This window comes from Puma concolor, chromosome C1 (genome assembly GCF_028749965.1).
Source record: "Puma concolor isolate L17-30 chromosome C1, mPumCon1.1.hap2, whole genome shotgun sequence".
NCBI classification, from domain to species: domain Eukaryota; kingdom Metazoa; phylum Chordata; class Mammalia; order Carnivora; family Felidae; genus Puma; species Puma concolor.
This window is the reverse complement of record NC_141674.1, coordinates 156,396,576-156,423,332: the sequence shown is the minus strand read 5'-3', so window position 1 is coordinate 156,423,332 and position 26,757 is coordinate 156,396,576. Positions and strand designations below refer to the sequence as shown.

The following is a 26,757-nucleotide window of genomic DNA, read 5'->3' as shown; positions in this document are numbered from 1 at the left end:
CCAAATGTAGGCAAACCTTGACTTAAAGGCACGGGTAAGTATCATAGATTCTATCTAAATTCTGAATAACTCTGATTTAATTCTACAGGTATTTAACAGAATTTGTAAACCTAGGCAATGTTTCAGCTCTTCGAACTTTCAGAGTGTTGAGAGCTTTGAAAACTATTTCTGTAATTCCAGGTAAGGAGTGATTGGTGTGGAGCGTTAGGCCACTCATAACTCCAACTATTTGGGAGTTGTTCTTTGTTTGTTTGTGTGTGTGGTGTCACTGTGTTGTGTGTGAACTCCCTATTACAGATATGTGACAGAGTTTGTGGACCTGGGCAATGTCTCAGCGCTGAGAACATTCAGAGTTCTCCGAGCACTGAAAACAATTTCAGTCATTCCAGGTGAGAGTGGGGTTAAACACCGGGGCTGACTTTGATCTTTTGGAGCCAAGACAAGAATGAGTTTCTCTTACACAGTTCTAATTAAATTTGATTTCTTATGTTTTTCACAATCATTATTAAAAGTCAGCCTTTGAGTTTAATCAATTGCATGGATCTTAGAGGATGAAGATGGCCATTTGGCTCACATCTCAACTTGAAATTTTCCCTCCTGAATAACAGCTCATTTTCCATTTTGTTTAGTCAGGAATGAAAATTTCAATTTGTTCTGATTGCTTTTCATACAGTTAGGAAAAGAGATTTTAAATATCAGCATGGGGGTATTGCATGACATGTTTTTTAGCTTTCGACAACAAACCATTTCTTAACTGAATATTAGCAACGTGTCACTATATGCTGCAATTCAGCCCCTTTCTTTTAATGTCATTATAGAGAGATGGTTTGTTTGACAAGCATTTACTAAATTAGCACTTTGAAAAATTATTTTTACAGGTGAATATGGTAATGGCTTGAGCAACCAAATTATTCATTTTGACAGTGTGGTTACTCTTTGGGCTATTTTACAATTTTTATCATTTGCTGTGATATATAAAAGCAAAATATATATAAACAGTAAATCTACCCTTTTGAGCTACTAGGCTTTTTTTGAACTAGGCTCTTTAAGGTCCTTGATTTGATGTAATGCATGAATTTCTAGAAAAGCTCATGTTTTGTTTTTATTTCTCATTCAGAGGCTTTATTTTATTATGAACACTTTTCTCCCCCCTGCATTCAGGCCTGAAGACCATTGTGGGAGCTCTGATCCAGTCTGTGAAGAAGCTCTCTGACGTCATGATCCTGACCGTGTTCTGTCTGAGCGTGTTTGCACTGATTGGGCTGCAGCTGTTCATGGGCAACCTGAAGCATAAATGTCTGCGGGATCCGCTGGAAAATAATGAAACATTAGCAAGCATCCTGGATACCCTTGAAGAAGAAGACTATAAAAGTAAGATTGTCCCTGCAGTTGTTAAGAGGTTGAAATAAGATTGTTCTCTTTCAGTCTGGGTGGCTCAGTCGGTGAAGCGTCTGACTTCAGCTGAGGTCATGATCTCAAAGTTTAGTTCATCAGAACTAGTTCTGTACAAACCATATGAGTTGGTCTGTGCACACAGTCTCAAAGTCTGCTTAATTCATGAGTATATTTTAGAATATTTTACAAAAAAGCCCAAACTGCATGTTTTCTGAACAGTTGTCCTCTAACACAGCTCCTCTTGCTGGAGCTATTGACAAATTTGGGTGAGAATGAGACCAAGCAAGTTTGTGCTTTCTGTCTAATACCTGCAGTGTGTATGTCTGATATTGCCCATATGAACCCATAAACCTTACTGGATAATTGGATCCAGAGGTGGGGGGTTTGGGGAGGAAATCAAGACACCTTCCAAGTGTATGTAGCTTTGACAGAATGAGATCAAAGAGTAAAGGTCAAGATTCTCCTTGGATTATGAAGAGTACATATCATTTTTTTTCTTTACTAAATGTGTATTCTCCCACTCACTGGGGAAGATAAAAGCAAATAAAACCTAGCTAATATAGTAAAAGGATGTAAATAAAGAAAACAGAAAAAATTATTGAAGCCTAAAATGAAAAAAAAATGAAGGTTTTGAAGTAAAATATTTAATGTATAATTCTTTACTACCAATGTTTGGTGAGGAATTTAGCATGTTTTCCCTTCCTTTTTATTTTTACTTATTTTTTCAGTTTCTGATTTTGATTAATATGATCTTAAATGTTATTTTCAATTTCCAAAGAATATCTAAGTTATATACCATAAAATTAACATATCTTATGGATAATTGTTGACATTTACAATTAACAATCAGTTTACAACACTTACTTAAACTTAACTGTTTTTTCCTCGGATCACTGCCAGTTCTTTTATTTTGAATCGTGGTCCTATTTTTGAGTTTGTAATCTGAATGACTTTTTTAACCTCTGGCATTACTTCAAGCAATATTTTTCAAAATGAATAGGAAGAGCCTTGAATTTTGCAGTGTATCTTCATATTGCATTTATTACAAATGAGTGAAATAACATCTTAGTGAACAATGGAATTTTACACCAAAACCTTCTCCCTTAATTCTATACATTATTCTTTATTTTCTTCTGAAATATAGTTTTAGGGAGAAAATGTTTGTGTCCGGTCTGAATTTGGTTTCCTCACTTGTTCTCTGTGTCATAGAAGCCAGGTCTCACTGCAGTATTTATTTGGATATTTATGTAACAGCATGTGTTTATTAAGTGCCCCCTAAGCTAAGCATTGTGCAACTTTCTGGCACAGAAATAAGCTCTCCTTTCACAGAGCTTATATTCTAGTGGGAATGAAAAACTAAAGGAAGGCAACAGACAAATAAAAATTATTGCACGTTATAATAAAAGCAATGCAAAGCAAATAAATCTCAGGGGCTGAGATACCAACTAAATGAGAAGACCTTTCTGAGGAGATGGCATTTAAGTTACCAAAGTGAAGATCTAAAGGACAATGAGAAGCCATAAAATAGTGTAAGTTTTGGTGAGAGTGTGTGTATGGGAGCTACTACTTGAGTTAGAAAGAATAGCATGTAGGAAGGTCCTGAAACAAGAAAGAGTATTATGTGTTTAAAGAATGGAAGAGCATCAGTATGGTTAGATTTTAGCAAAATGGGGATAGAATAGCAACAGATAGAGTGAGAGAAAAAGGCAGGGGTCAAAGCACGAAGGATGTTTTAGCCCATTGGAAAGGAGTTTGGTTTCATTTTAAATGCAGTGGTTTCAATCATTTTGTTTGCCATCTGGAGTACTGATTAGGCAAACGGGGGGTGGTAGTCTAGAATAAGGAAAACCATTTAGGATGTTTATGTCATTCTGAAAGAGAAGATTGTGCCTCCATCTAGAGTGGTGGTGGACAGTGAAAAGGGTTATGTCAAGATAAAATCTATAGAACTTGCTGATGGATTAGAGAAGAGAAGAGGGCTTGAGGATATCTTCTAGGCTTGTGGCTACAGTAACTTTTGATGGGTGACAATGGGAAATGAAGGAAGTGTAGGCAGGATTGTAGATGCAAGTTTTTACTAACCAGTTAAAGTTGAGATGACACTGATACATGCAAGTGTAGAAAAAAGTAGACAATAGGGATTTAAGCATGGAGATCAGAGGAACTTCCTGCTTTGGAGATAAATACACTTTGAAATAATCAGCAAACAGAAAGGATACATACATGCATACACACATCCTTCTGAAAAATTCTGATGTTTATAAGCAGGTTAAGAAAGGGCAACTGGATTTTTCATGCAAATTTGGTGAACTCCAAAACCCTAATATCTGGAAAGCAGGCAGAGAAGAAGACCCAGACAGGACACAGAGAAGGAGCAGCCAATAAAGTAAGAAGAAAACAAAGATGTGAACAGTGAAGCTAAGAGAAGAAAGTTTGAAGAGAAAGGAGTACTTGTGTTGAATGATGCTGCAAGATCAAGGATTAAGAATGATGGAGATAAAAGAATATGCATTAGCTTGAACAACATAGAAACTGTCAGAGACTTTCATGAGAAAATTTTAGTGGAGTGGTAAGAGCAGAAGGTTGGACTTAAGGTGGTGAGAGGGGTAAATAAAATGTCAGAAAGAAGAGATGACAATATGTGTGGACAGTTCTCCCAAGAAATTTGGCTGTAATGGAAAGCAGAATAATGGAGGAGATGTCTGGTACTTTTTTAATGGCATATTTTGATAGGGATGCTCTTCTAGCGGTAGAAATGAGTGAGTAGTAAAATATAGATGAATAATTCAGGAGAGAAGGGGAGAAGTCAAGTTCTGGAGAAAGTGAAAGAGCAAAGAGAAGAGATATCTCTACCACTGAAGCAAGAGGAAAGGTGGAGGGGCAGGCTGCAGACTTATCATAAGAGGATTAAGTCAAACCCAGTAGCTTTCATTTCCTCAGAAAGGTGTGAAATGGGACCATTGGCTGGGAATGCAAATGAGAAAGAGGAAATTCTACAGAAGTTTTGAGGAGAATGCACTATATGGTCATCCTAAGGAATGGGATATGGAGTCTATTTTGAGTTGCAGTTTGATACCAGAGATCATTTACTTAAAATGCAATCATTCACTTGGGTGTGAGAGTTTCCCCAATAACATTCAGCCACTTGGGCAAGTATGCAGAAGGTAGACATTAGAGTATGAGTCGGGGTAAGTTTCCACCAGGTTAGTGTGATAGACTGATAGAAATACTTAGAAGTTGAGGAAATTGTAAGAGAATGATATAATGAGTGTCTATGGATTCAAAACTGGACAAGGAAAGAAGTGAACCCAAGAGTTGGTTGACAGGTTTTGAGAAAGTGGTGAGGTAAATGAATTGGAATTCTTGAAGAGATAAAAGAATTGCAATGGTAACGGCAGCCTACATAGAAAGCCTGAACATATTCTGAAAGTGTTTTCTGGGTCTACAGTGAAGCCCCTTTGGAGGTGCTTTTAAAATTTGTTATCAAATAAAGAAGGCCATGTTTCAAACATACAATCTATAGATTTCCTTTGATGCCAAGCATTGCCTACTTTCATGCTCCTCAATCTTCCTTCTTGCTGCTACAGGTGAAGGAAAGGTTCGTGTGCACAGTTGGAAGCCAAATTTCAAGTAGCTATTGTACGTGAATGTTGGGATAAAGAAACCTCTATTTTCTGAATGTTTGACATTTCATAGAAAAGTTCCTGGAAAAGCCACAGTGTCGGTCTGCACTTCTACCAGGGCTTTTCCTGTCTTCATCTATGGTGCTTTCCTCGTGGGGACTTCCCAGAGTTCAGTCTCCCAGAAGGCAGTGTGTCAATTGCAGGCAATCTGCCTCTACCTGATCCCCAGCACTAGCTTTCTCAGAGTTAACTTACTATTGCCTCTTGGTTGAGGAAAAAACTCTTGAATCCAAAAGCCCAAGTCATACATGGTTGCTACAAGCTGTCTTTCTGAACCAGGTTGGATAAAACTAATCATAGAATGTTTAGGTCACCAGTATGTTTTACCATTCTGTACCAATCTGCTTTTGACTGAATATTGGTTCCAGATTTTAAGTGTGTGACTTTTGCATGTCCTTTTATCCCCATGTGACTTTTACTGTGAGGTTGAGGCTTATCTATTACTATCCACAATCTTTGTTATTGTACTGCATTATATTTAACAACTTTATTTTTTTTTTTTTTTTTTTTTTGAGATAGTTCACATACCATAAAAATCCCCCTTTTTAAAGTATACAGTTCAGTGTTTCATAGTATATTCACAGAGTTGTGCAAACACCAGCACTAATTTTAGAATAATTTTATCTCCCTCAAAAGTAACCCTGTACTCAGAGTACCTGAGTGGCTCAGTCGGTTAAGTGTCCAACTCTTGATTTCGGCTCAGGTCATGATCTCATGGTTTGTGGAATCAAAGCCTGCATTGGGCTCTGTGCTGACAGTCCAGAGTCTGCTTGGGATTCTCTCTCTCCCTCTCTCTCTCTGCCCCTCCCTTGCTCCTGCTCTCTCTCTCAAAATAAATAAACATTAAAAAAAAAAAAAAAGAGAGAGAAGAAACCCTGTACTCACTGGCGATCACTGTCCATTCCCTCGACCCGCAAACCCCTGACAATCACTAATCTACTTTCTGTCTCTATGGATTTACCTATTCTGAGCATTTTATATACATGAAATCATACAATATGTGGCCTTTGTGTCTGGCTTCTTTCACTTAGCATGTTTTCAGGTTTCATCCCTGTGGCAGTAATTCATATCTTTTTATTGCTAAATAATACTCCCTTGTATATATATACTACATTTTGTTTAAGCATTCATTAATTGATGAATGTCTTTGTTATTTCCACTTTGGGGCTATTGTGAATAATGCTGCTATGAATATTCATGTGTAAGTTTTACTGTGGACGTATGTTTTTATTTCTCTCTGCATTACGTTTTCCCTTTACATGTTAACCTTAAGTTCTCTTGAGGCTAATTATTCCAATAATGTAATATCTGTTTTTGTGTAGGGATTATTTTAAAGTGTTCTGTAAGGCCAACGTGAACTACTGCCATTGCTTTACCTTTCATCATTCTTGTACTGACGTTCTTGTACTGACTTCATCATTCTGTTCGCCCTGCCCTGGGACAGGCAACTCTAGAGCCTGTTCTTTTTCTTTTTTAAAAAACTTTATTCTGAGGGGCTCCTGGGTGGCGCAGTCGGTTAAGCGTCCGACTTCAGCCAGGTCACGATCTCGCGGTCCGTGAGTTCGAGCCCCGCGTCAGGCTCTGGGCTGATGGCTCAGAGCCTGGAGCCTGTTTCCGATTCTGTGTCTCCCTCTCTCTCTGCCCCTCCCCCGTTCATGCTCTGTCTCTCTCTGTCCCAAAAATAAATAAACGTTGAAAAAAAAAATTAAAAAAAAAAAAAAACTTTATTCTGAGAGAGAGAAGGAGAGACAGCGAGCACAAGCAGGGGAGGGGCAGAGAGAGAGGGAGATAGAGAATCCCATGCAGGCTCCATGCCGTCAGCTCAGTGCCTGATGTGGGGCTCAAACCCACAAACCCTGAGATCATGACCTGACCCAAAACCAAGTGTAGGCCACTTAACCAACTGAACCACCCACTAGATCCCATTCTTATAAAAACTCCTCAGTGATTGGTAAGCGTGAGCCAGCGTAACTTTAAAGGATAGTTCTAAAGTAATCCTTCCATAGTCAAAATGTCTTGGAAGCTTATGTACAAAAAACTCCATCTTAATCTTCTCCATCCTCCTTCTGCCATGCCCACCCTACCTGAGCCACAAGAGTTTTTTCAAAAAAGTTGTTCATGTACATTCTCCCCTAAATTTTCACTTCAAACTAAGAGGCATTATTGTTTTTTGTGCATAAGACAAAGCAATGTGGGAGTCAGTCGATTAATCTTAACTGGAATTGTGTAATAGTTTAATAATGATCGCTGCTGTTCTTTGAGCAACTGTGGATAGAATGTGAGGACCACTGTATTAAACACTTTACACGCAGTATCCTATGTATCCTATTCAATATCTCTACAAAACAGGCATAGTGGCTAACCATTAAAGTGGTAAGATAGTTCACCTACATAGGAAGGGGTAGAAGCAACATTCAAATCCAAGTGTGTCTAACTTCAAAGTCTTTCTTCCACTATCACTCCAGACGCCTTCTAACAATTACATCTTTATTCCTTTGATTGGAGCCAAATAGGAAGCTTACCCTTATTAAAAAGAATAGATATTTTTTAATTCTTCATACCTTTACTGTGCATGGCTGGATTGATTCCTGTCTTAAGAATAAGCTTTGATAGGGGTGCCTGAGTGGCTCAGTCAGTTAAGCATCCGACTTCGGCTCAGATCATGATCTCACGGTCCGTGAGTTCAAGCCCCGTGTCAGGCTCTGTGCTGACAGCTCAGAGCCTGGAGCCTGATTCTATGCCACCACCCCCCTTCTCTCTCTACCCCTCCCCCACTCACACTCTATCTTGCTCTTCTCTCAAAAATAAATAAATGTGAAAAAAAAATTTTTTAAAAAGAATAAGCTTTGACAGTAAATGAAGAAAGAGATTATAACACCCCTTATGCCTGAAAATGGACACAAAACATACCATGAGGGGGAAATATGCATTCAGCTCACTGCCATATCCTCAATATCAGGAAATTAGTAAGTCCTACATAATTATTAAGTGGTGAATAAATGAGAGACTTTCAAAAGACAGGTGTATCCATTTATAGTATTGCCTTGCTGACTTCACCACTTCTGGAATACTTTGGGGCTCAGTTGGGGGCTCCCTTCCTTCTCTTTTCTTCCCTTCTCTTTTCCAGCTACACTTTCTCTTTGGGTTAACTCCTCAGTTCCCATGGCTTTGAAAACTATCTACCTGATGGTGACTCCTAGTACATTCTTGTGTCCTCTCTCCCACCACACACTCCATCAGCAAATCCTGTCCACTCTGTTTTCGCCGCTTTCTCTCCATATCCACAGCTGCCCTTTGAATTTTAGCCACATTGCCTCTCCCTGTAGTCTCTTAACTCCTATCTCTGCTTCCACACCTGCTCTCTTATTATCTACAGTCCATAAAACAACCATAGTGACATTTTGAAATGTTGATTATTATCTCATATTGCTACCTCATATTGCTACCTCTATTACTTCTAATCATACTTAAAATCCAAACTTCTTTTGATAACATACAAAGGCTTTTGACCCCTGCCTTACTTCTGTCACATGGTTCTCTCCACTAGCCTGTAGCCAGGCTGGCCATCTTGTCGTTTCTTCCATTCACCAACTTCACTTCTGCCTCAGGCCCTTTGCTCCTGGTTTTCACCCTGCCAAAATATCTCTTCACCAGGGTCTTTGGATGACTGGCTTCTTTGCAGAATTTAGGTCCCAGTTCAAATGTCATATCTTTAGAAAGGTCTGCCCTGACCACATTTTATCACATTGTCTTATTTCCTTTAGGGCATTTATCACTATCTAAAAATACTTTGTATATTTATGTATTTACTTGTCTTTCTCCATCCCCAATTTCCATGCTTACCTACATGTAAAGAAAGATCCATAAAAATAATGATCTTGTTTATCATGTTTTTATTATTTTATTCATTGCCTGACCCATAAGAAGTTATCAATAAATATTTGAGAGAGAATATACAAGAATATAATAAATAAACAAATGAATGCACATTGCCTAGGACTGGGCCTGAATATGTGCGAGTATGTCTATACTAATTAATTTAACTTCTGTATCACTCTTAAAGCTTACATTCTCTAATGTTATATTCTTCAATTTCTTCATAAACAGAATATTTTTATTACTTGGAAGGATCCAAAGATGCTCTCCTTTGTGGTACAAGCACAGATTCAGGGTAAGTAATATTTGTTTTGTTTTTAGTCTAAAGGCTACAAAATAAAAGGAAAAGCATAATCAATAAGTTTTTTTTATGAGAAACTTTAAAACATTTATAGTTAATGCATACTTCTGAAAGCAAAACTTGGGGGTAGTACTTGAATTGAAATAAGATACAAGTTATATATATATGTATATGTACATATATATATACACATATGTATGTATACATATGTGTATATATGTGTGTGTATATATATATAATTTTCTACTTTCTTAATACATATGTGATATATATATATATATGCATATATATACATATACATATGTATATATATACATATGTGTATATATATACATATGTGTATGTATATATATCACATATATATTAAGAAAGTAGAAAAATATATTTCTATATGTATATATACACACACACATATATATTAAGAAAGTAGAAAAATTACTTCTGGAAAATTGGCTGGATAATTTTCAAGTCTTTCTTCTTTCTGGAAAAAAGAGTGATAGAATCAACTTTCTTTCTTCCCCAATTCTACTCATTTTCCAATCAAGAATGATTCATAGATGACTGAATGCAGGGACACTTTGGCCACTCTAAACAAAAGGAACCCATGGACTTGGGTAAAGATATTTTAAGAATCTCCCATCTCTACAAACTACCTATCTTGCAGTTTTTCCTATACACCAAGTTCATCTCTGTTCTTGTTCTCCCCCGCCCAGATATTTGTTCACCAGGCTCTGTGTTCACTGGGAACATTAAAAATAAACAAATAAGGTTGCTGCCCTGCAAGACAGTTCAGAACACTGTTCAATGGCATCACCATACAAGTCTACCAATTTATTTTATTTTATTTTATTGTTATTTTTTTGAAGCAGTTAGAAGTTTATTGAATACACCACAAGGGAACAGTGGGCAGAACAGTAGAGACTGCCCAGTCCACCGATTTTAGAATGAAAAATATAAAACTACAAATCTTTATGAACTTAAATAATTGCTCTATTTTGGCTATTTTTTTTTATTCAAATTCACTCCAAGAATAATTTGGAGGAACCCAGTTTTGGTGGAGGCCTATATATCAATATTTCTGATGCAAGAACTATTACTTGGTGCCAGATGGAATTTCCAGATTTTGATGAGGATACTAGTATCAGCTGCCATTTATTAAATACTTTCTATATAGAGGAACTGGGCTAGACCATTTGTATATATCATCTTCTTTAAACTTAGCAACAATCTTAACCTTTTGAAGTAGGTTTTATCCTCTTCTCACAGAAAGAGTAAACTGCACCTTGAAGAATTTAAGTAATTTGACAAAGTCACCAACTAGTAGAGTGGAATGGGATTCAAACCCGGTTCCTCCTGATTCCAAATAATGTGTTCTTAATAATTATTCAATATCATCCCCCTAGAAAGGAACCTTGAATATCTAACTGTTCTGTTGTACTCCTTAGGTTGCCTCCCGGAAACATTCTAACTTGTGATTTTTTTTTTTTTTTTTTTTTTTTTTTTGTATGTAGTCAGTGTCCAGAAGGGTACAAGTGTGTGAAAGCTGGTAGAAACCCTGATTATGGCTACACAAGCTTTGACACTTTCAGTTGGGCCTTCTTGGCCTTGTTTCGGCTAATGACCCAGGATTACTGGGAAAATCTTTACCAACAGGTGAGTGCCAAGAGAAACATTCATTGCATTTTTGAATAGCATAAAAATCTGGTGACTGTTCCTTACCAGACTTTATATAAGATTTTTTTTTTCAATTTAGAAAGGACAAAACTCTTTTGGCTTATCACTAAAATTAGACATGTTTTATTTCCAGCAGTATTAGAGTGGATAAGTCTGAAAATTATAAATTGTTATCTTATCCTTTTTTGGCTTATTTGATATGCAGTTCATGTCCCCCCAACCCTTTCTGAATATAGCATCCTTTGGGGTCCTAAGTAAATAGCAGGAAATACACTGTCACAGTCTCTTGTAGCTCTCCTGCACACACTGTTTCCTGAATGTGCTGCCCTGCTTGCAGTGCCCTAAACACCAGGATCTCGTAGGTTCATCATGCTTTATTTTTTTGAACTCCCATGTACAGTTGCTGTGAATTAAATTGTACCCCCTCCCATTTATGTGTTAAAGTCCTAACTCCCAGCGCCTTAGACTGACTATTTTTTGAGTTAGGGATTTAAAGAGGTGACTAAATTGAAATGAGGCATCGGGATGGGTCCTAATCCAATCTGACTGGTGTCCTTAAAAGAAAAGGAGATTAGTTCCTGAGAAACACCAGAAATGTGCCCACCTGGACACAGAGAGAAGACCCTGTGAGCACTCGGTGAGAAGGCAGCCATTGACAAGCCAAGGAGAGAGACCTCAGGAGAAATCCAACAAACTAACCCTTTGATATTGGACTTCCATTCTCTAGAACTGTTGGAAAGTAGAATTTCTGGGGCACCTCAGTTGTTCAGTCGGTTAAGCGTCCGACTTCGGCTCAGGTCATGATCTCACAGTTCGTGGGTTCAAGCTCCGTGTTGGGCTCTGTGCTGACAGCTCAGAGCCTGGAGCCTGTTTCGGATTCTGTGTCCCCCTCTCTCTGCCCCTCCCCCACTCATGCTCTCGCTCAGTCTCTCAAAAGTGAATAAAGATTAAAAAAAATTTTTTTAATTAAAATTTCTGTTGTTTCAGCTTCCCAGTACATTGTCGTGGCAGCTCTAGGAAGGAAATATAAGAATTGAAGACCCAATTCACATCTCTAAATTCTCCTGTCCAAACTCAATTTCTCCTCCCCCTACACTTCCATGCCTTTTTAATATTCCTCAGTTTATAGTATCCATCACTTGTACATTAATTATTAATTCACATGGCCACCTGCTCCAATGTGATCTTTTGGGCCTGTGGGTGTATCTTTTCACTTATATATTCTCAGCACCTCACCCCAGGAGGAAAGAGATGAAAATGATTATTCTGTATTATAAATAAAAAACGAATCACTTTTCTTAGAATTGCCAGATTCTTTTGGCCTGTTTTATGTTTACTTCATTTCTAATATTACAAAGGAATATAGAAATTATGTAAACATATACTTCAGAGGAAAAAAGGAATAGAAACAACTTTAAATATGCAAAAAGAAGCTCACTTTTACTCAAAATTAAATAAATGAAAATTAAAACGAGAGTGACAGCTAATTTTTTACCTGTTAGAATGATGGAGATCCAAAGAGAGATGCTGTCTGGCTGTGACATGGGGAGGTAGACTTACTCACACATTGCTGGGAACCACAGCCAAGTGCAACACAGGAACTTTTATGAAAATTAAAATGAATATACCCATTAACCAAAAATTCCACTACCTAAGAATTTATCAAAGAGAAGAAATTGTGACAATGATAACTGATAGAAAAGGGAAATGAGTAGGCATCAGAGATAGGAGAGAGATATTTTTCGTGTAATTATCTTTTTATACCATTTGAATTTTTTTACTATATGTTGCATTCAAAATGTTTAATGCATATTAATTAAAAGTAAATATAAGAGTAGATAAGCAATTAAGATCATTCAATTAGGCTCGCTACTTTGTGTGAACATGATACATCATCATTGATACTTTCTTTATCAGTCAAAGGGACTACAGATACTATCTGCTTCTCTAATTTGAAAATGAGCAGAGTAGCTCCTTTTTGAGTAATTTTCAGACTGCAGATTTAAAAAATCCCAGACTGAGGCACCTGTGTGGCTTAGTCAGCTAAGGGTCCAACTCTTGATTTCGACTCAGGCCATGATCTCATAGTTTGTGAGTTGGAGCCCCATGTCGGGCTCTGTGCTCACAGTGTAGAGTCTGCTTGGGATTCTCTCTGACCATCTATCTCTACTTCTCTCTCTCTCTCTCTCTCTCTCTCTCTCTCTCTCTCTCAAAAATAAATAAGTAAACATTTTTTTAATCCAGGATTATTATTCTTAAAAATAGTGAAGAATCATACCTAATTTTAACACAAGTTTAATAGATTGCTATATCCTTTGTAGTGAAAAAGTGTGTATTTTAAATACTGATTGTTTTCCATGGAGGTGTAATTTTATTCCTTTATATTTTTGATAACATGAGATTATACTGAACTGCCCAACTTCCCCGTGCCTAATATGCCATTCAAGTTGAAATAATCTACCAAAAATCTTTGTGTTATTAAAATAATTATTTCCATTTTTCCCTAGACACTGCGTGCTGCTGGGAAAACTTACATGATCTTCTTTGTTGTGGTGATTTTTCTGGGATCCTTTTATCTAATAAACTTGATCCTTGCTGTGGTTGCCATGGCCTATGAGGAACAGAACCAGGCAAACATCGAAGAAGCGAGGCAAAAGGAGTTAGAATTTCAACAGATGTTAGATCGTCTTAAAAAAGAGCAAGAAGAAGCTGAGGTATTATTGTTTGGTGTAAAATTCTTCCTAGAAGTAGAAATCCAAAGGGGAATAGCAGAGGCTCATAGCAGAGGCTCTGTGGCCTTCCCCACGAGATTTTCCTTACTGTATTTTTTAACATAAGCTGAATTTTCATTCTGGGGTGGTCAAAGAACCAATTCTGGATTGAGTTAGAGTTGGTATTTGTCTCATTCTACCTTTCCCCATAATCAGCTCACTCCAGCACAGAGAATATTCTAAGCCATTCCTCCTAAACCTGTTATCCATAATTCCTCAGTATGTATAGCATTATGCAAAGTCCCAAAACATATATGATATGTTTCCCCAGAGTAGCAGTTGCATACAAAAGCTTAGGGAAAATTATTTAAGTGTTAAAGATAACAGATACTCTATGGAGTAGAAAGAAAAATGTGCATCAATTTTGGTTAACGTGGCAAGAAGTTTTAAGATAAAAAACATGAGCTGTTAAGAAAATTTATACTTACAGTTGTAGGCACTTTAGGCTAAGGTACAAATTATTGAGTATTCTTCCTTACTCCTCTCTCCAAGAGGGTACTTCAGTGGAAAAGTTTCAGAAGGTTTGTACCAAGAGAACCAAAAATTTCAATATTATGAAGGAGTTTAAAATTTGTTTGGGGGCACCTGGGTGGCTCAGTCAGTTAAGCATCTGACCAGCTCAGGTCATGATCTCATGGTTTGTGAGTTCAAGTGCTTCATTGGGCTTTGCACTGACAGTGCAGAGCCTGCTTGGGATTTTCACTCTGCCTCTCCCCTACTTTCACTCTCAAAATAAATAAATAAACTTTCAAAAAAAAAATAAAAATAAATAAAATTTGTTTGATATTTCAACCTAAATATCTTCAAAATGTCTAACTTATTAGGGGAAAGGTAGTAATATGTAAAGTAGAAAACTTTGATAGAGAAAGATGTTCAGTGCAGTATTTTGATAATATTAAACATCAAAAAGCATATAAATTTTTTAATTAGATAATGATAAGGAGAATTATGATATTTTTGTGCCTTGGAGTATTATTCAGCCATAAAATGATGTGCTTTAAGAATATTATAATGACAGTGAAATGTTTTAATGTAATGCGTTAAGTAGTAGGATACAAAATTGGGCATAATATACAAACAATTTAAAAACTTTATATATATATATATATATATATATATATATATATATATATATATGTATATAGGAAGAAATACACCAATTATTTCTGGGTTTTAGGATTGAGTGATTTTTATTTTTTTATTCACAATGTCCTTATTTTCCAAATTTTTACAAGGAATGTTTTAATAATAAAAACTTAATTTTTTGATAAAAGATTAACAGTATGTCATCCAGGATTTTCTAGGAAACCCTTAGAAGTCTCTCATTTTCGGGGCGCCTGGGTGGCGCAGTCGGTTAAGCGTCCGACTTCAGCCAGGTCACGATCTCGCGGTCCGTGAGTTCGAGCCCCGCGTCGGGCTCTGGGCTGATGGCTCAGAGCCTGGAGCCTGTTTCTGATTCTGTGTCTCCCTCTCTCTCTGCCCCTCCCCCGTTCATGCTCTGTCTCTCTCTGTCCCAAAAATAAATAAACGTTGAAAAAAAAAAATTTTTTTTAAAAAAAAAGAAGTCTCTCATTTTCTTGACATTCATTTTATAATAATTCATTTTTGTTTTCAGGCAATTCAGTTTTCATTAAACTAAGTACCTGACTCTTTTGATAATATTGAGTTAATTACCTGAAAAAGATATACGAATTTTCTTACTATATGGTTTATGTGAGTTTTATGTTACAGAATTACCTAGTAAAACTTTTATAAATACCATTTTAAATTGTTTTACCATAAATATAGGAATAGTATATATTAGTTTAATGCCAAAGTAAAATGGGGCCTTATCACAATGCAAGAGAAGCAATAAATATATGCTTGGTAAGCTCTCTAGTTACAATACAAAAATAAAAAATAAAAAAAAGGCATGACTTCATGCACAAGGGACATCATTACATGGACAGTGTAATTAAATTCATGGTAGAGAGGTGCCTACCCCATAATAGAGTTTCCCAGACTTTGGAAATGACTTACCACATGTGTGACCTCTTGGTCCAACAGGCAATCGCAATGGCAGCAGCTGAGTACACAAGTATTGGGAGAAGCAGAATTATGGGCTTCTCTGAGAGTTCTTCTGAAACATCCAAACTGAGCTCTAAAAGTGCTAAAGAAAGAAGAAACAGAAGAAGGAAAAAGAACCAAAAGAAGCTCGCCAGTGGGGAAGAAAAGGGAGACAATGAGAAATTGTCCAAATCGGAGTCTGAGGAGAGTATCAGGAGAAAAAGTTTCCACCTTGGGGTTGAAGGTCATAGGCGAGCACGTGAAAAGAGACTGTCTACCCCTAATCAGGTACCACTGCAATTGTCAAATGCTTATTGCCAGGGCTAGGATTATAGAGCAAAATGTGTTACCTTGAGGTAACAGGATCTCAGGAGAGGAGAGTGAGTGACTTCACTGGTATATTTTTAGGTAAAAACTTATTGATTGTTGGACATTTATGGAAAGAACACAGATGTGCATAGTTTTCCATTTAACTTGGACTATTTTTGAAGGAGCCTATAGTTTCAACGTTGTCATATCTTCTCCAATAAACATTTTCAGAACAGAATATTCATGAGAACTATCATAAATGAAGAAATTATTTACACAACATATTAACTTTTACATTTTTATCTAGTCTGTATTTGGTAATGCCTCACTGGCTAAAAACTAATCCCAGACTAGGTTCTCCACTTTTCTTTACCACCATAACTAATGGTACCACCAGAATATCAGTGCATGAGCTGGAAAGTTTGGAGACACTTGACAACCTCTACCCCCGACTACATCAACTACTGATAACTAATCGCTCAGTCTGTTATTTCTGCTTGTGTAAAATATCTCTTTCCTTTTTTTTTTTTTCTCTTTCCACTGAAACCTCCATATCTCAGGGTTCCCTGCCTACAGAACTCTAAGATGAACAATTGCTCCCCTTCTCCTAAACACTAGCCTGTTTTCTCTCATACAACACTCCCAAATCCCTTTTACAAAACAAAGCTGTCCCTTGGCTCAACTTGGAAAACAAAGAAAACAAAACAAAACAAACACTCTGACTGTGTTGAATAACCACTGACTATAGAACAAGACCTACATCTTATCCATGTTGTGGACTGGCTTCAGCCTCATTTCCCACCTTTCTCTACCTTCATGTACCCTCAGTCCATCGTGATTATTCACTCATACATACATGCCCTGTACCTCTGTTACTTAGTACATGTGGTGTTCTCTAAGTGGGGTGATTTTCTTCTTTGTTTCCCTCCTGGTGTGGCAGCACGCATTCTTCTTTCATAAGCTCAGATGCCATTTATCCCACAAATTTGCCTCTGCCCTCACCACTTCCCCCATTTGCTCTTTGGTGTCTTACTTAACAATTACTATCCTTTGCATTTATGACTTCATTTAAAACTGAGACAAACTGTAAGAAACTCTTGAATACAGAGAACAAATGGAGGGTTGCCGGCGAGGAGGTGGGTGGGGGGATGGTTTAAATGGGTGATGGGCATTAAGGAGGGTGCTTTTCGGGATGAACATTGAGTGTCATATGTAAGAGATGAATCATGGTGTTCTACTCCTGAAGCCAAGACTACACTGTATGTTATCTAACTTGAATTTAAATAAACATTAAGAAAAAATAATTAAAACAATAAAATTTCTACCTTCTACTACTTGAGTCTGTAAGATGCTTCCAGATACACATAGAAATCAGAGTCCCTACCTTCAAAGATTTTATAATTTAGCTGGGGAGACAGAACTTGAAAGCATGTGGTATCAATAAAAAGACATATGACAAGAGCAAAACAAGCTGGATTTAAGGCGAAGGCTTTGTTACCCTCGCTTTCCATTATTCAGAGTGCCTGCCACTTTGTCCTTTACATAGGAAGCACTAGCACTTATTGAATTAGATACTTCCAAAGAATAAACATTCAGTTCTGTTTATGGACACGGTTTATCCTGGCCGTGAATTCAATAAATGTGACTTTTCCTCCTCTTTGGTGTTGGGCAATCTCTTTTTCAAATTCTAGTATTATATGATTTGTAAACTCACTGACATTGAAAGGTCTTTCTTAACATACCTTGACTGAGCTTCCAACATGTAAAGTGGAGTTGCAAGCATTGGAATGCAAAGAAGCACACAGTGTGCCCTTCGGCCTCAAGAGAGTTTCAATTACTTATGGAACTTAGGGACTGATATATTGAAAGCTAAATAACAGGTATGAATACCAAATGCTTTTTATAAGTGGTACGTTCTTTGTAGCAAAATCAATGGGGTAGAAAGCATGGCGAGGTCACTGTAGGCCAAAGTAGGAGACACCTATACAGTAATAAATAATGTACCTACTCCAGAAAGGATGAATTCTCCAGTCTTTTCATCCCTTATTTGGGAGAATTTGTCTTCCTGCTGAATTGCTTTATTTTTTAATATGTTTCTTTTCAACCAGTGCAGAGCCACCTGGCCTCAGCTCAGAGGTCTCAGAGGCAGTAATGTGCACTTCTATTCTTAGATGCTTCAGCAGATACATGGCTACATGTCATCTTTTTTGTTTTTTTTTTTTTCCTGCAGTCACCACTCAGCATCCGAGGCTCCTTGTTTTCTGCAAGGCGCAGCAGCAGAACGAGTCTTTTTAGTTTCAAAGGCCGAGGGAAAGACATTGGATCTGAGACTGAGTTTGCCGACGACGAGCATAGCATTTTCGGGGATGGTGAGAGCAGGAGGGGCTCACTGTTTGTGCCCCACAGACCTCGGGAGCGGCGCAGCAGTAACATCAGCCAAGCCAGTAGGTCCCCCCCAGTGCTGCCAGTGAATGGGAAGATGCACAGTGCCGTGGACTGCAATGGTGTGGTCTCCCTGGTTGATGGACCCTCAGCCCTCATGCTCCCCAATGGACAGCTTCTGCCAGAGGTGATAATAGATAAGGCAACTTCTGATGACAGCGTAAGGATGTTTTAAATAGCTCAGGCCTGGCTTGGCCCTTGTTCTTGCATCAGTCCATCTGCTAGAGGGGCCTTCTTGGGTCCTGTGAATGGCTCTGCATTTTGCAATACCGCTACTACAGAAACACACCTTCACCTCATTAATGTAATCCTCATGGGATATGCTGTAGATGTCTAATTCAAAGATATTTAAAACTGCATTTTTTAAAAGAGGAACTTATATTTACTTCCATATTATAAGCCATCCCTTTAGAAAACAATGTATAAAAGACATAGATATATATACATAAATCTCAGCACAGAAAATGCATTGGTTATGCTGATCTTTATTAGTTGATAATAGGTCCCATTTTTCTAAGGAAATTTGGATTCTTTCCACCTACTGCTATCTTTCTGAAGATACTGTTTAATATATACCCTGTGCAAAGAATCTTGAGTTTTAATAATTGTAATAATAATAGCAAACATGTGTTTAGGATTTATAATAGCCCTGTAAGGTGATATATTATCATCCCTCTTTTACATAGGAGGAAACTGAGGCATGGAGAAGCAAAGCAATTTCCCCAAGTTCACTCAGCTAGTAAACAGTAGTCCTGAAGTTCAAACGGACTCTCTGTTTCAGAGCTTGCACTCTTAACCCACCACCTTTTTGCTCTCTCTCCAATGTGTGCTAGGCTTTTAAACTTGGAAATAATTTAATGTTTTTAATGTTTATTTATTTTTGAGAGACAGAGAGAGCGTGTGAGCAGGGGAGGGGCAGAGAGAAGGAGACAAAGAATCTGAAGCAGGCTCCAGACTCTGAGCTGTCAGCACAGAGCCCACCGTGGGGCTCAAACCCACAAACTGCGAGATCATGACCTGTGCTGAAGTTGGGCATTTGACCAACTGAGCCACCCAGGTGCCCTGAAACTTAGAAATAATTTAGAATAGCTATGCTTTTCCCCATACATAAGTGAAACTTTTTTCATTAAAATAAGATAAAAACAAAAACAAAAACTCTGTGGTCTGGAGTCTCCCAATAAAAATATAATAGCCAAACTATATACATTAATACAAACATACACACATAAAAGCAAAAACAAAACAACGATTCCAAGGCAACAATTTCAAGGGTTTAGGAGTAATTAAGTCAGTAGAGAAAGTGTCTAATTAGGCTGGAAAGTGAGATCTTTCTGGTTTCTGGAGTTTCTAGGTTACCTCTTTAGGCCAGTCACTGTTACATTGCATTACTAAAGATCAGTAGGGGCTCTGACTGACCTAACAAGCTTTGAACTCGTGCTAGGTATTCATATATTCATATTTTCAGACAATATATTTTTAGCGAGAATAAAGTTCCATCAAAGTCATGGCCACATACATATTTCATTTGGAATGACTGCATGTGCTTTTTAGGTAACAAGTGACCTCTGTGCTTGCATGATCCAGCTTTGGGCCTTCGGCCAAGATATTTTTCCTTGTCAAATGAGCATGCTAAATTCTATGGAATCAGATATTTGCTGTGTTTTGCTTTTCAGTGATGTACTATCTGTGAAACATATAATTTATATCAGATTTGGATATTATTTCATATTTTTAAATGAAATATTTTCACTTAAGACTTTACTTTTACTATAGAAAAATCAGTATTACCATAGATCCTGAATACTCTAAGATTCAACAGAAATGCAATAAACATGATAGTGTGGCAAAATGTACAGTTTAGATGAAAAAAATTGCATGACAGATAATATAACCTTGACAACTAAAACGTGTCTACATGAAAAAGAATGTGTTATTCTTGTTTGACTTGTAGAAAAATTGCCATTTCTTGAAAGTCAGTAGATTAGAGACTGTATCAAATAGAAAGATCTCCATAAAATGCCAGCTACAGATATGTGTGTGTGGATGTCTGTGCACATACACATACAGACAGACACAAATGCATACATTTATGCCCATGTGTCCATGTTTTGATATACACACACATATAAGTATATCTAAACAACTATACAACTTTAAAACTCTAGAGCTATATTTACATGTTTGTAAAGTGGTGTGTGTGTATCTATACATACGTAAATACCACACATACCACACCTAAACAGATAGATAGGTGATACATGTAGAATTGTATAGTTGTTTGTGTGTATATGTGTGTGTGAGCTGTGTATGTGTGTGTGTGTATTGTTGGCCTGCACTGAACCAGCATAGTGTTTAAACTTTGAATTAGTTGCCAAGATTTAAAAACAAGACATTTTCACACAAAAATGAGTGCACCTGGTAAGACTGAGCTCATATTCCTGCATGGCAACAATCCTTTAGAGCTGAACAGTGGTCACCTCTTTCAGATGGAGCTTACATTCTCCATTTTGCTACAGTGCCCACCAGTCTCTGTCGTCCTTTTCACGCTGAGTCATTTATCCTCATCCACTCAGAGCAATTCATGAGATCTTCCTTGGTAATAAGAAACATCCATTACAGTCTCCATGTAATTCTGTTACCTCAACAAAGAATAATTATAGAAATTTATCAGAGAATACCCAGGTTCTGTCCCTTTACCACACATCACTGCAATACACATTTAGCTGGTTTCATGTAGGACACTTACATGGTAAAACTATCTGAATAAATTCGACACCCAGAAAGATAGGTGATGAAAGTGATTACAACAAGAAAAGCAGCTTGTTTTATTTTTTACTTCCTAAGCATTAATTCTTTTAATCCTCAAAGCGAGAATATGATGTAAATACTATGATCATCTCCATTTTACCAATGATAGAACTGAGATGGGAGTTAAGTAACTCTCCAGTGACGCTTACCCAGTAAGTAGCAGAACTATGATTACAACCCAGCAGCCTAATTTCTACTTTTATTTACTCACTACAGCTACCTAAGCAAAGTTTTATTCTGCACCTATAATTTATTAGAATTATATTCTTAGAACTTTAATTAATCATCTTTTTTTTTCTTTCAGGGTACAACCAATCAAATACACAAGAAAAGACGTTCCAGTTCTTATCTCCTTTCTGAAGATATGTTGAATGATCCCCATCTAAGACAAAGAGCAATGAGTAGAGTAAGCATATTAACAAACACTGTAGAAGGTATGTAATAATGCTGTCTTACCCATACAGATTTTTAAACAAAATTTAGATAAACCCTGGTTAGCCTTAAATAGGTATATGAAGTTCTTAGGAAGAATTCAAAGAATAAAAAATGATTATAAACAATGGTAAAGATAACCAATGGATACTAATGGAATGGTCTTTATGTGCTCAAAAAACTTGATAAAGTTTTTTTGTGTGTGATTAAAGATATTGGATGATAAGACTTTTCAAAGATAATTAATGATAATAAATGAAGAAAGCTAGGTTAACCAGGGCTGTGTGGGTTATATATTATATACATATATTATATATATACTATATATATAATATATATATAGTATATAATCTTACAAACTTAGTCTCTGGGTTTACCATCTAATATGCAAGAAAATAATATATACTTCCAGATGTCTATAATGGCTGCCTCTGAGCACATTCAGCAAAATTATAAAATGGTAATCTGTGACATAACATCTGTTAAGATTATGAAGAAAAGGCATTAGAGAAAGCAATTTAGAGAACATATAGTGGTTAGACCTTGAGAAGCGAGTCAGGGTGGCAACTTTTACAATGTGCTGGTTTCCACCTCTCCCACCTGCCCCAGGTCCCACCTTGTGCTTTCATACCATGATGGCCTCAGACAAAGCTTCCACCCACTTCCTAAACTTAATGGTGAGAAATAAAAGAGATTATGGTATGATGTATCTATTGAATGAGCCACTCCATAAATTATTTCTAGTCTCTTGGTTCTGAGATTGATTTCACCTGTGAAAATATATATATTGATGGAAAATATATATTTCTCCATTAAGAAAACATTGATTCTTGGGGTACCTGGGTGGCTCAGTCAGTTGAGTGTCCAACTTTTGATTTCTGCTTGGGTCATAATCACCAGGTCATGGGATCAAGCCCCATGTGGGGCTCCACACTGTGCGTGGAGCCTGGGTGAAATTCTCTCTCCCTCTCCTTCTGCCTCTCTCCCCCACCCCCACTCCCATGTGCTTTCTCTGTATATGCAAGGAAAAAGTAAAAAAAGAAAACATAGGTTCTCCTGTTTACCATCACATGTTAGGTGTATGTTTCTCTAGGAGTTGCCTCTATCTGCTTTGAGTCATTAATTTCACTGCCTTCCCCTAAATTACACTTGGTCTAGTAAATGAACATCATGATAGAAGATTTTTATGTAATATATTATGCTTTCATAGCAGCAGTACTGTTAAATTTGCAAAGTCTAAACAGAAGACTTGTTTCAGTGTTAAAGTCTACTGCTGATTTGTACCTGGTTAGGAATAAAATAAACAAATGATTGAATTCATGCTCTCTCTTGGTTTTCCCCCCAGAACTTGAAGAATCCAGACAGAAATGTCCACCTTGGTGGTACAGATTTGCACACACATTCTTGATCTGGAATTGTTCTCCATATTGGATAAAATTCAAAAAGCTTGTCTATTTTATTGTAATGGATCCTTTTGTAGATCTTGCTATTACCATTTGCATAGTTTTAAACACATTGTTTATGGCTATGGAGCATCACCCCATGACTGATGAATTCAAAAATGTACTCACTGTAGGAAATTTGGTGAGTCTCTAAATGTGTATTATGTACCCATAGTTCTTCCCCTTGGATGTCATGATTGTCACTTCTTTTTTTTTTTTTTTTTAACTCAGATGGGTGTGTAGCTACATAATTATCCATATCCAGAATTCACAATATGAATCATTGTACAGAGTCAAGTTTCTGGTGATACTACTTTAAAATAATTTTGCAGAAGTGCAGAGGTCTATAACAATACTATTTCCAAAGGGGGGGGGTCACCATCTTGGGAATTGACGGTGTTAGGTTTTTTTTTTCCTGCCAGAATGTCTCTTTGAAGCAACACTTTGAAAATTTGATAATTACCTATTTTATAATTATATTGCAGCTGCCTTGTGAGTACATTCCCCACATAATTTTAGAAAAACTGTGGATGGTTTGTTTTGGCATAATAGTGAAGTGTCTGGGCCTTTGGAGTCCCAAAGTCCTGGAATTGAATTCTCATTCTGCCTTTTACTGGTTATATGACCTTGAACAAATATGTCTTTAATTTTCTCATTTACAAAATAATAATGATACCTCACTTGCAAAATAAGAAAAATAATATATTATTTATAATATAATGATAACACTTCATTTATCATATTGTTAAGAGGAATAAACACTTTCTACTTATTAGCCTGGCATATCGTAAGTCGTTAACAAATTAAACCTATTGTTATTATTATTATCATCATCATGCTTTAAATCAACCAGCAAAAAGAAGTCTTAAGAATAAGAATACCAAGAAGCTAAAATGGTAGGACTAGACACAGAAGACAAAAGGGCACTTAAGAAAGGATCTGTAGGCTTCAAGAAGATATAGGATCCTGTTTGGCAAATAGATGCCAGACTGATTTCTCAAATGTGCAGTGCTGGTCACATTCTGGCTTAAGTAATGCCTTATGGCAAACAACAAGTGCTAGTTTCTGAGAATCTGTATGAAGCAGGCAGAAGTGCAATTTCATGGCCAAAGGGTCCCCATTTATGACTTCATAAATCATGAATAACTCTGGATGTCTTTGTGAATGTCTGTGTAAGATAATTTTACTTTTGCCATGGTCCCAAACCAATTGATCTTTGAAGCCAAAGACTTTGTATCTGAGTCAGTCTTCTCTTCTCTCCCATATACTGTATTTTTAGTTGAGATGTATGTACACCATATGCTCTCTGAGGGAGCATTCTTCTTTCCTTCCATTTCTCTTCAGAAAAAGACAGGACTATCTGGTTTCTAATTATTGATGGAGGTACAGGCCATGAAAATCAGTACCTTCTTGCTGAATTGACTGCATCACTGTGAATCCCAAAAAGAATTTATCGTGTTTCTTATCTATTGCCACTACCCTAAGTGCGGGGTACTCCCTGATTGTCTTCTTGATGCTGCATTATTTTTAAATGGACTCGGCACTTACGTAGACTTCACCATTTCCCTTTGAGCCTTCTTTGGTCAGCTTCTTTGAGTCTAGTCAAACCTGAATGATTCATAAACAGGTCCTTCAGTGTTGTTTTCTTAAGTCAGTCCTTTGATACCAGTGTCATGAATTAATGATGTTTTGTGATGCACTTTTGTGTCAAAGCTTTGAAAGTCTTACTTTAGCTCCCACTGTGTCAATTAAATACTTTTCCCTCTTCTACTAATAAATCTTTAAAGAGTGAGTCAATATGTTCTCTATTACTCTAAGAGTAGTCAGACCCAACAAAAAGGCTGACTCAAGATTTTAGTGTCAGTCTATATTTCCTTTTCATTTTCTTCCAGAGTATGATCCATATAATTTTTTTTTTTTTTTTTTTTTTTTTTGCAAAAACTGCCTGTGTTGATTGTCATGGCTTTATTTACCTGGAATTTTAATATGCTCCTCTAAAATGCTATCTAAAGATGATGAGAATGGACAGGAAAGTTAGAGCTTTTTAACCTTGTAATGCTTACATTGGAGCTATAGGAATAATACTACCAGGTTTATGGGATTAAATGAGATAACACATTTGTAGAGTATCTGGCACATTGTCTGAAGCACAATGATGTTAAACAAATGGTAATAATCATCATTATTTTGATTCTATACTTCTCATAATACCAGAAAAAACACATTGTATTTCTCATTTAGGTCTTCACTGGGATCTTTGCAGCTGAAATGGTTTTAAAACTTATTGCCATGGATCCATATGAGTATTTCCAAGTAGGATGGAATATTTTTGACAGCCTTATTGTGACTTTAAGTTTAGTAGAGCTTTTTCTAGCAGATGTGGAAGGACTGTCAGTTCTGCGATCATTCAGACTGGTAAATATAGACCAACCTTACCATTGTATTCCATATATAAAGGGGTGTTTCTAATGCTTTGTATTATTATTTAAATCTTTTAGCAGTTTAAATCAAAAGACAAGATTAGGTTCTGGTGTCCAGTGTAATCAAGTTAATTCTATAGCAAAAGCTCTTAAAGAGCTCAAAAATCACATGAGTATTTTAATCTTAGCATCTTGAAGACATAGTCATAATTTGAATCAATTTTAGACTCTTGAAGACATATTCAGTTACATGCTAGTATAATAGAAGCAGGTAAATAAAATATTTCTTTACTAGTAAGGCAATAATTTATTTCACAGTAAGAAACTTACCATTTACAGAATTTCAGTTCTTATAATATGTTCATTAATTTGTGAGTTTGATAACTAAAGTTCAAACTGTTGTCCCCAAAATGATTGTTGTGTGATACCAATGTAAAGACTTTTTAAAGTATTTTTCTCTAACATGTTGGGCTTTTTTTTTTAGTTTTAAAAAAAATTCTAGTTAGTTAACATATAGTGTAATATTGGTTTTAGGAATAGAATTTAGTGATTCATAAAACAGCCAGTACTCATCACAACAAATACCGTCCTTAACACCCGTCACCCATTTAGCCCATCCCCCTACCCACCTCTCTTCCAGCAACCCTCTGTTTGTTCTCTGTCGTTAAAAGTATCTTATGGTTTGCTTGCCTCTCTTTGTTTTCTCCTTTCCCCTATGTTCATCTGATTTGTGTCTTAAATTCTGCATATGAGTGAAATCATATGGTTGTTGTCTTTCTCTGACTGACATTTCACTTAGGATTATACACTCTAGCTCCATCCATGTCATTGCAAATGGCAAGATTTTATTATTTCTGATGGCTGAGTAATATTCCACTATATATATATATATATATATATATATATATATATACACACACACACACACACACACACACACCACATCTTCTTTATCCATTTATCAGTTGGTGAACATTGGGCTCTTTCCATAATTTGGCTATTGTTGATAATACTGCTATAAATGTCAGGGTGCGTGTGCCCCTTTGAATCAGTATTTTTGTATCCTTTTGGTAAAAACCTAGTGATGCAATTGCTGAGTCATTGGGTAGTTCTATTTTTAAGTTTTTGAGGAACCTCCACACTAACATGTTGGACTTT

General features: G+C 36.6%; 1 protein-coding gene and 1 long non-coding RNA gene across 6 annotated transcripts in view; one reads left to right on the top strand and one right to left on the bottom strand.

Annotated features, from left to right (window-relative positions):
- SCN9A (sodium voltage-gated channel alpha subunit 9) overlaps positions 1–26,757 on the top strand; it is a 168,188-nt gene that overhangs the window by 75,898 nt on the left and 65,533 nt on the right. For 2 of the 3 annotated variants that reach the window (XM_086718809.1, XM_086718808.1), the window contains 10 exons: positions 89–180; positions 1,162–1,371; positions 9,186–9,249; positions 10,767–10,908; positions 13,437–13,643; positions 15,747–16,034; positions 18,286–18,657; positions 21,610–21,739; positions 23,083–23,321; positions 25,421–25,594. In XM_086718809.1, coding sequence (XP_086574935.1) covers positions 89–180; positions 1,162–1,371; positions 9,186–9,249; positions 10,767–10,908; positions 13,437–13,643; positions 15,747–16,034; positions 18,286–18,657; positions 21,610–21,739; positions 23,083–23,321; positions 25,421–25,594 — 1,918 coding nt within the window. The remainder of the gene's footprint in view (positions 1–88; positions 181–1,161; positions 1,372–9,185; positions 9,250–10,766; positions 10,909–13,436; positions 13,644–15,746; positions 16,035–18,285; positions 18,658–21,609; positions 21,740–23,082; positions 23,322–25,420; positions 25,595–26,757) is intronic. The other variant, XM_025924769.2, reaches the window with a different exon arrangement.
- The window catches only part of LOC147578512 (uncharacterized), a 126,127-nt gene continuing 111,254 nt past the window's right edge, over positions 11,885–26,757 (bottom strand). For all 3 annotated transcript variants that reach the window (XR_015255283.1, XR_015255285.1, XR_015255284.1), the window contains 2 exons: positions 15,720–21,129; positions 11,885–12,530 (listed from right to left, as the gene is read on the bottom strand). This is a non-coding gene — a long non-coding RNA (uncharacterized LOC147578512). The remainder of the gene's footprint in view (positions 12,531–15,719; positions 21,130–26,757) is intronic.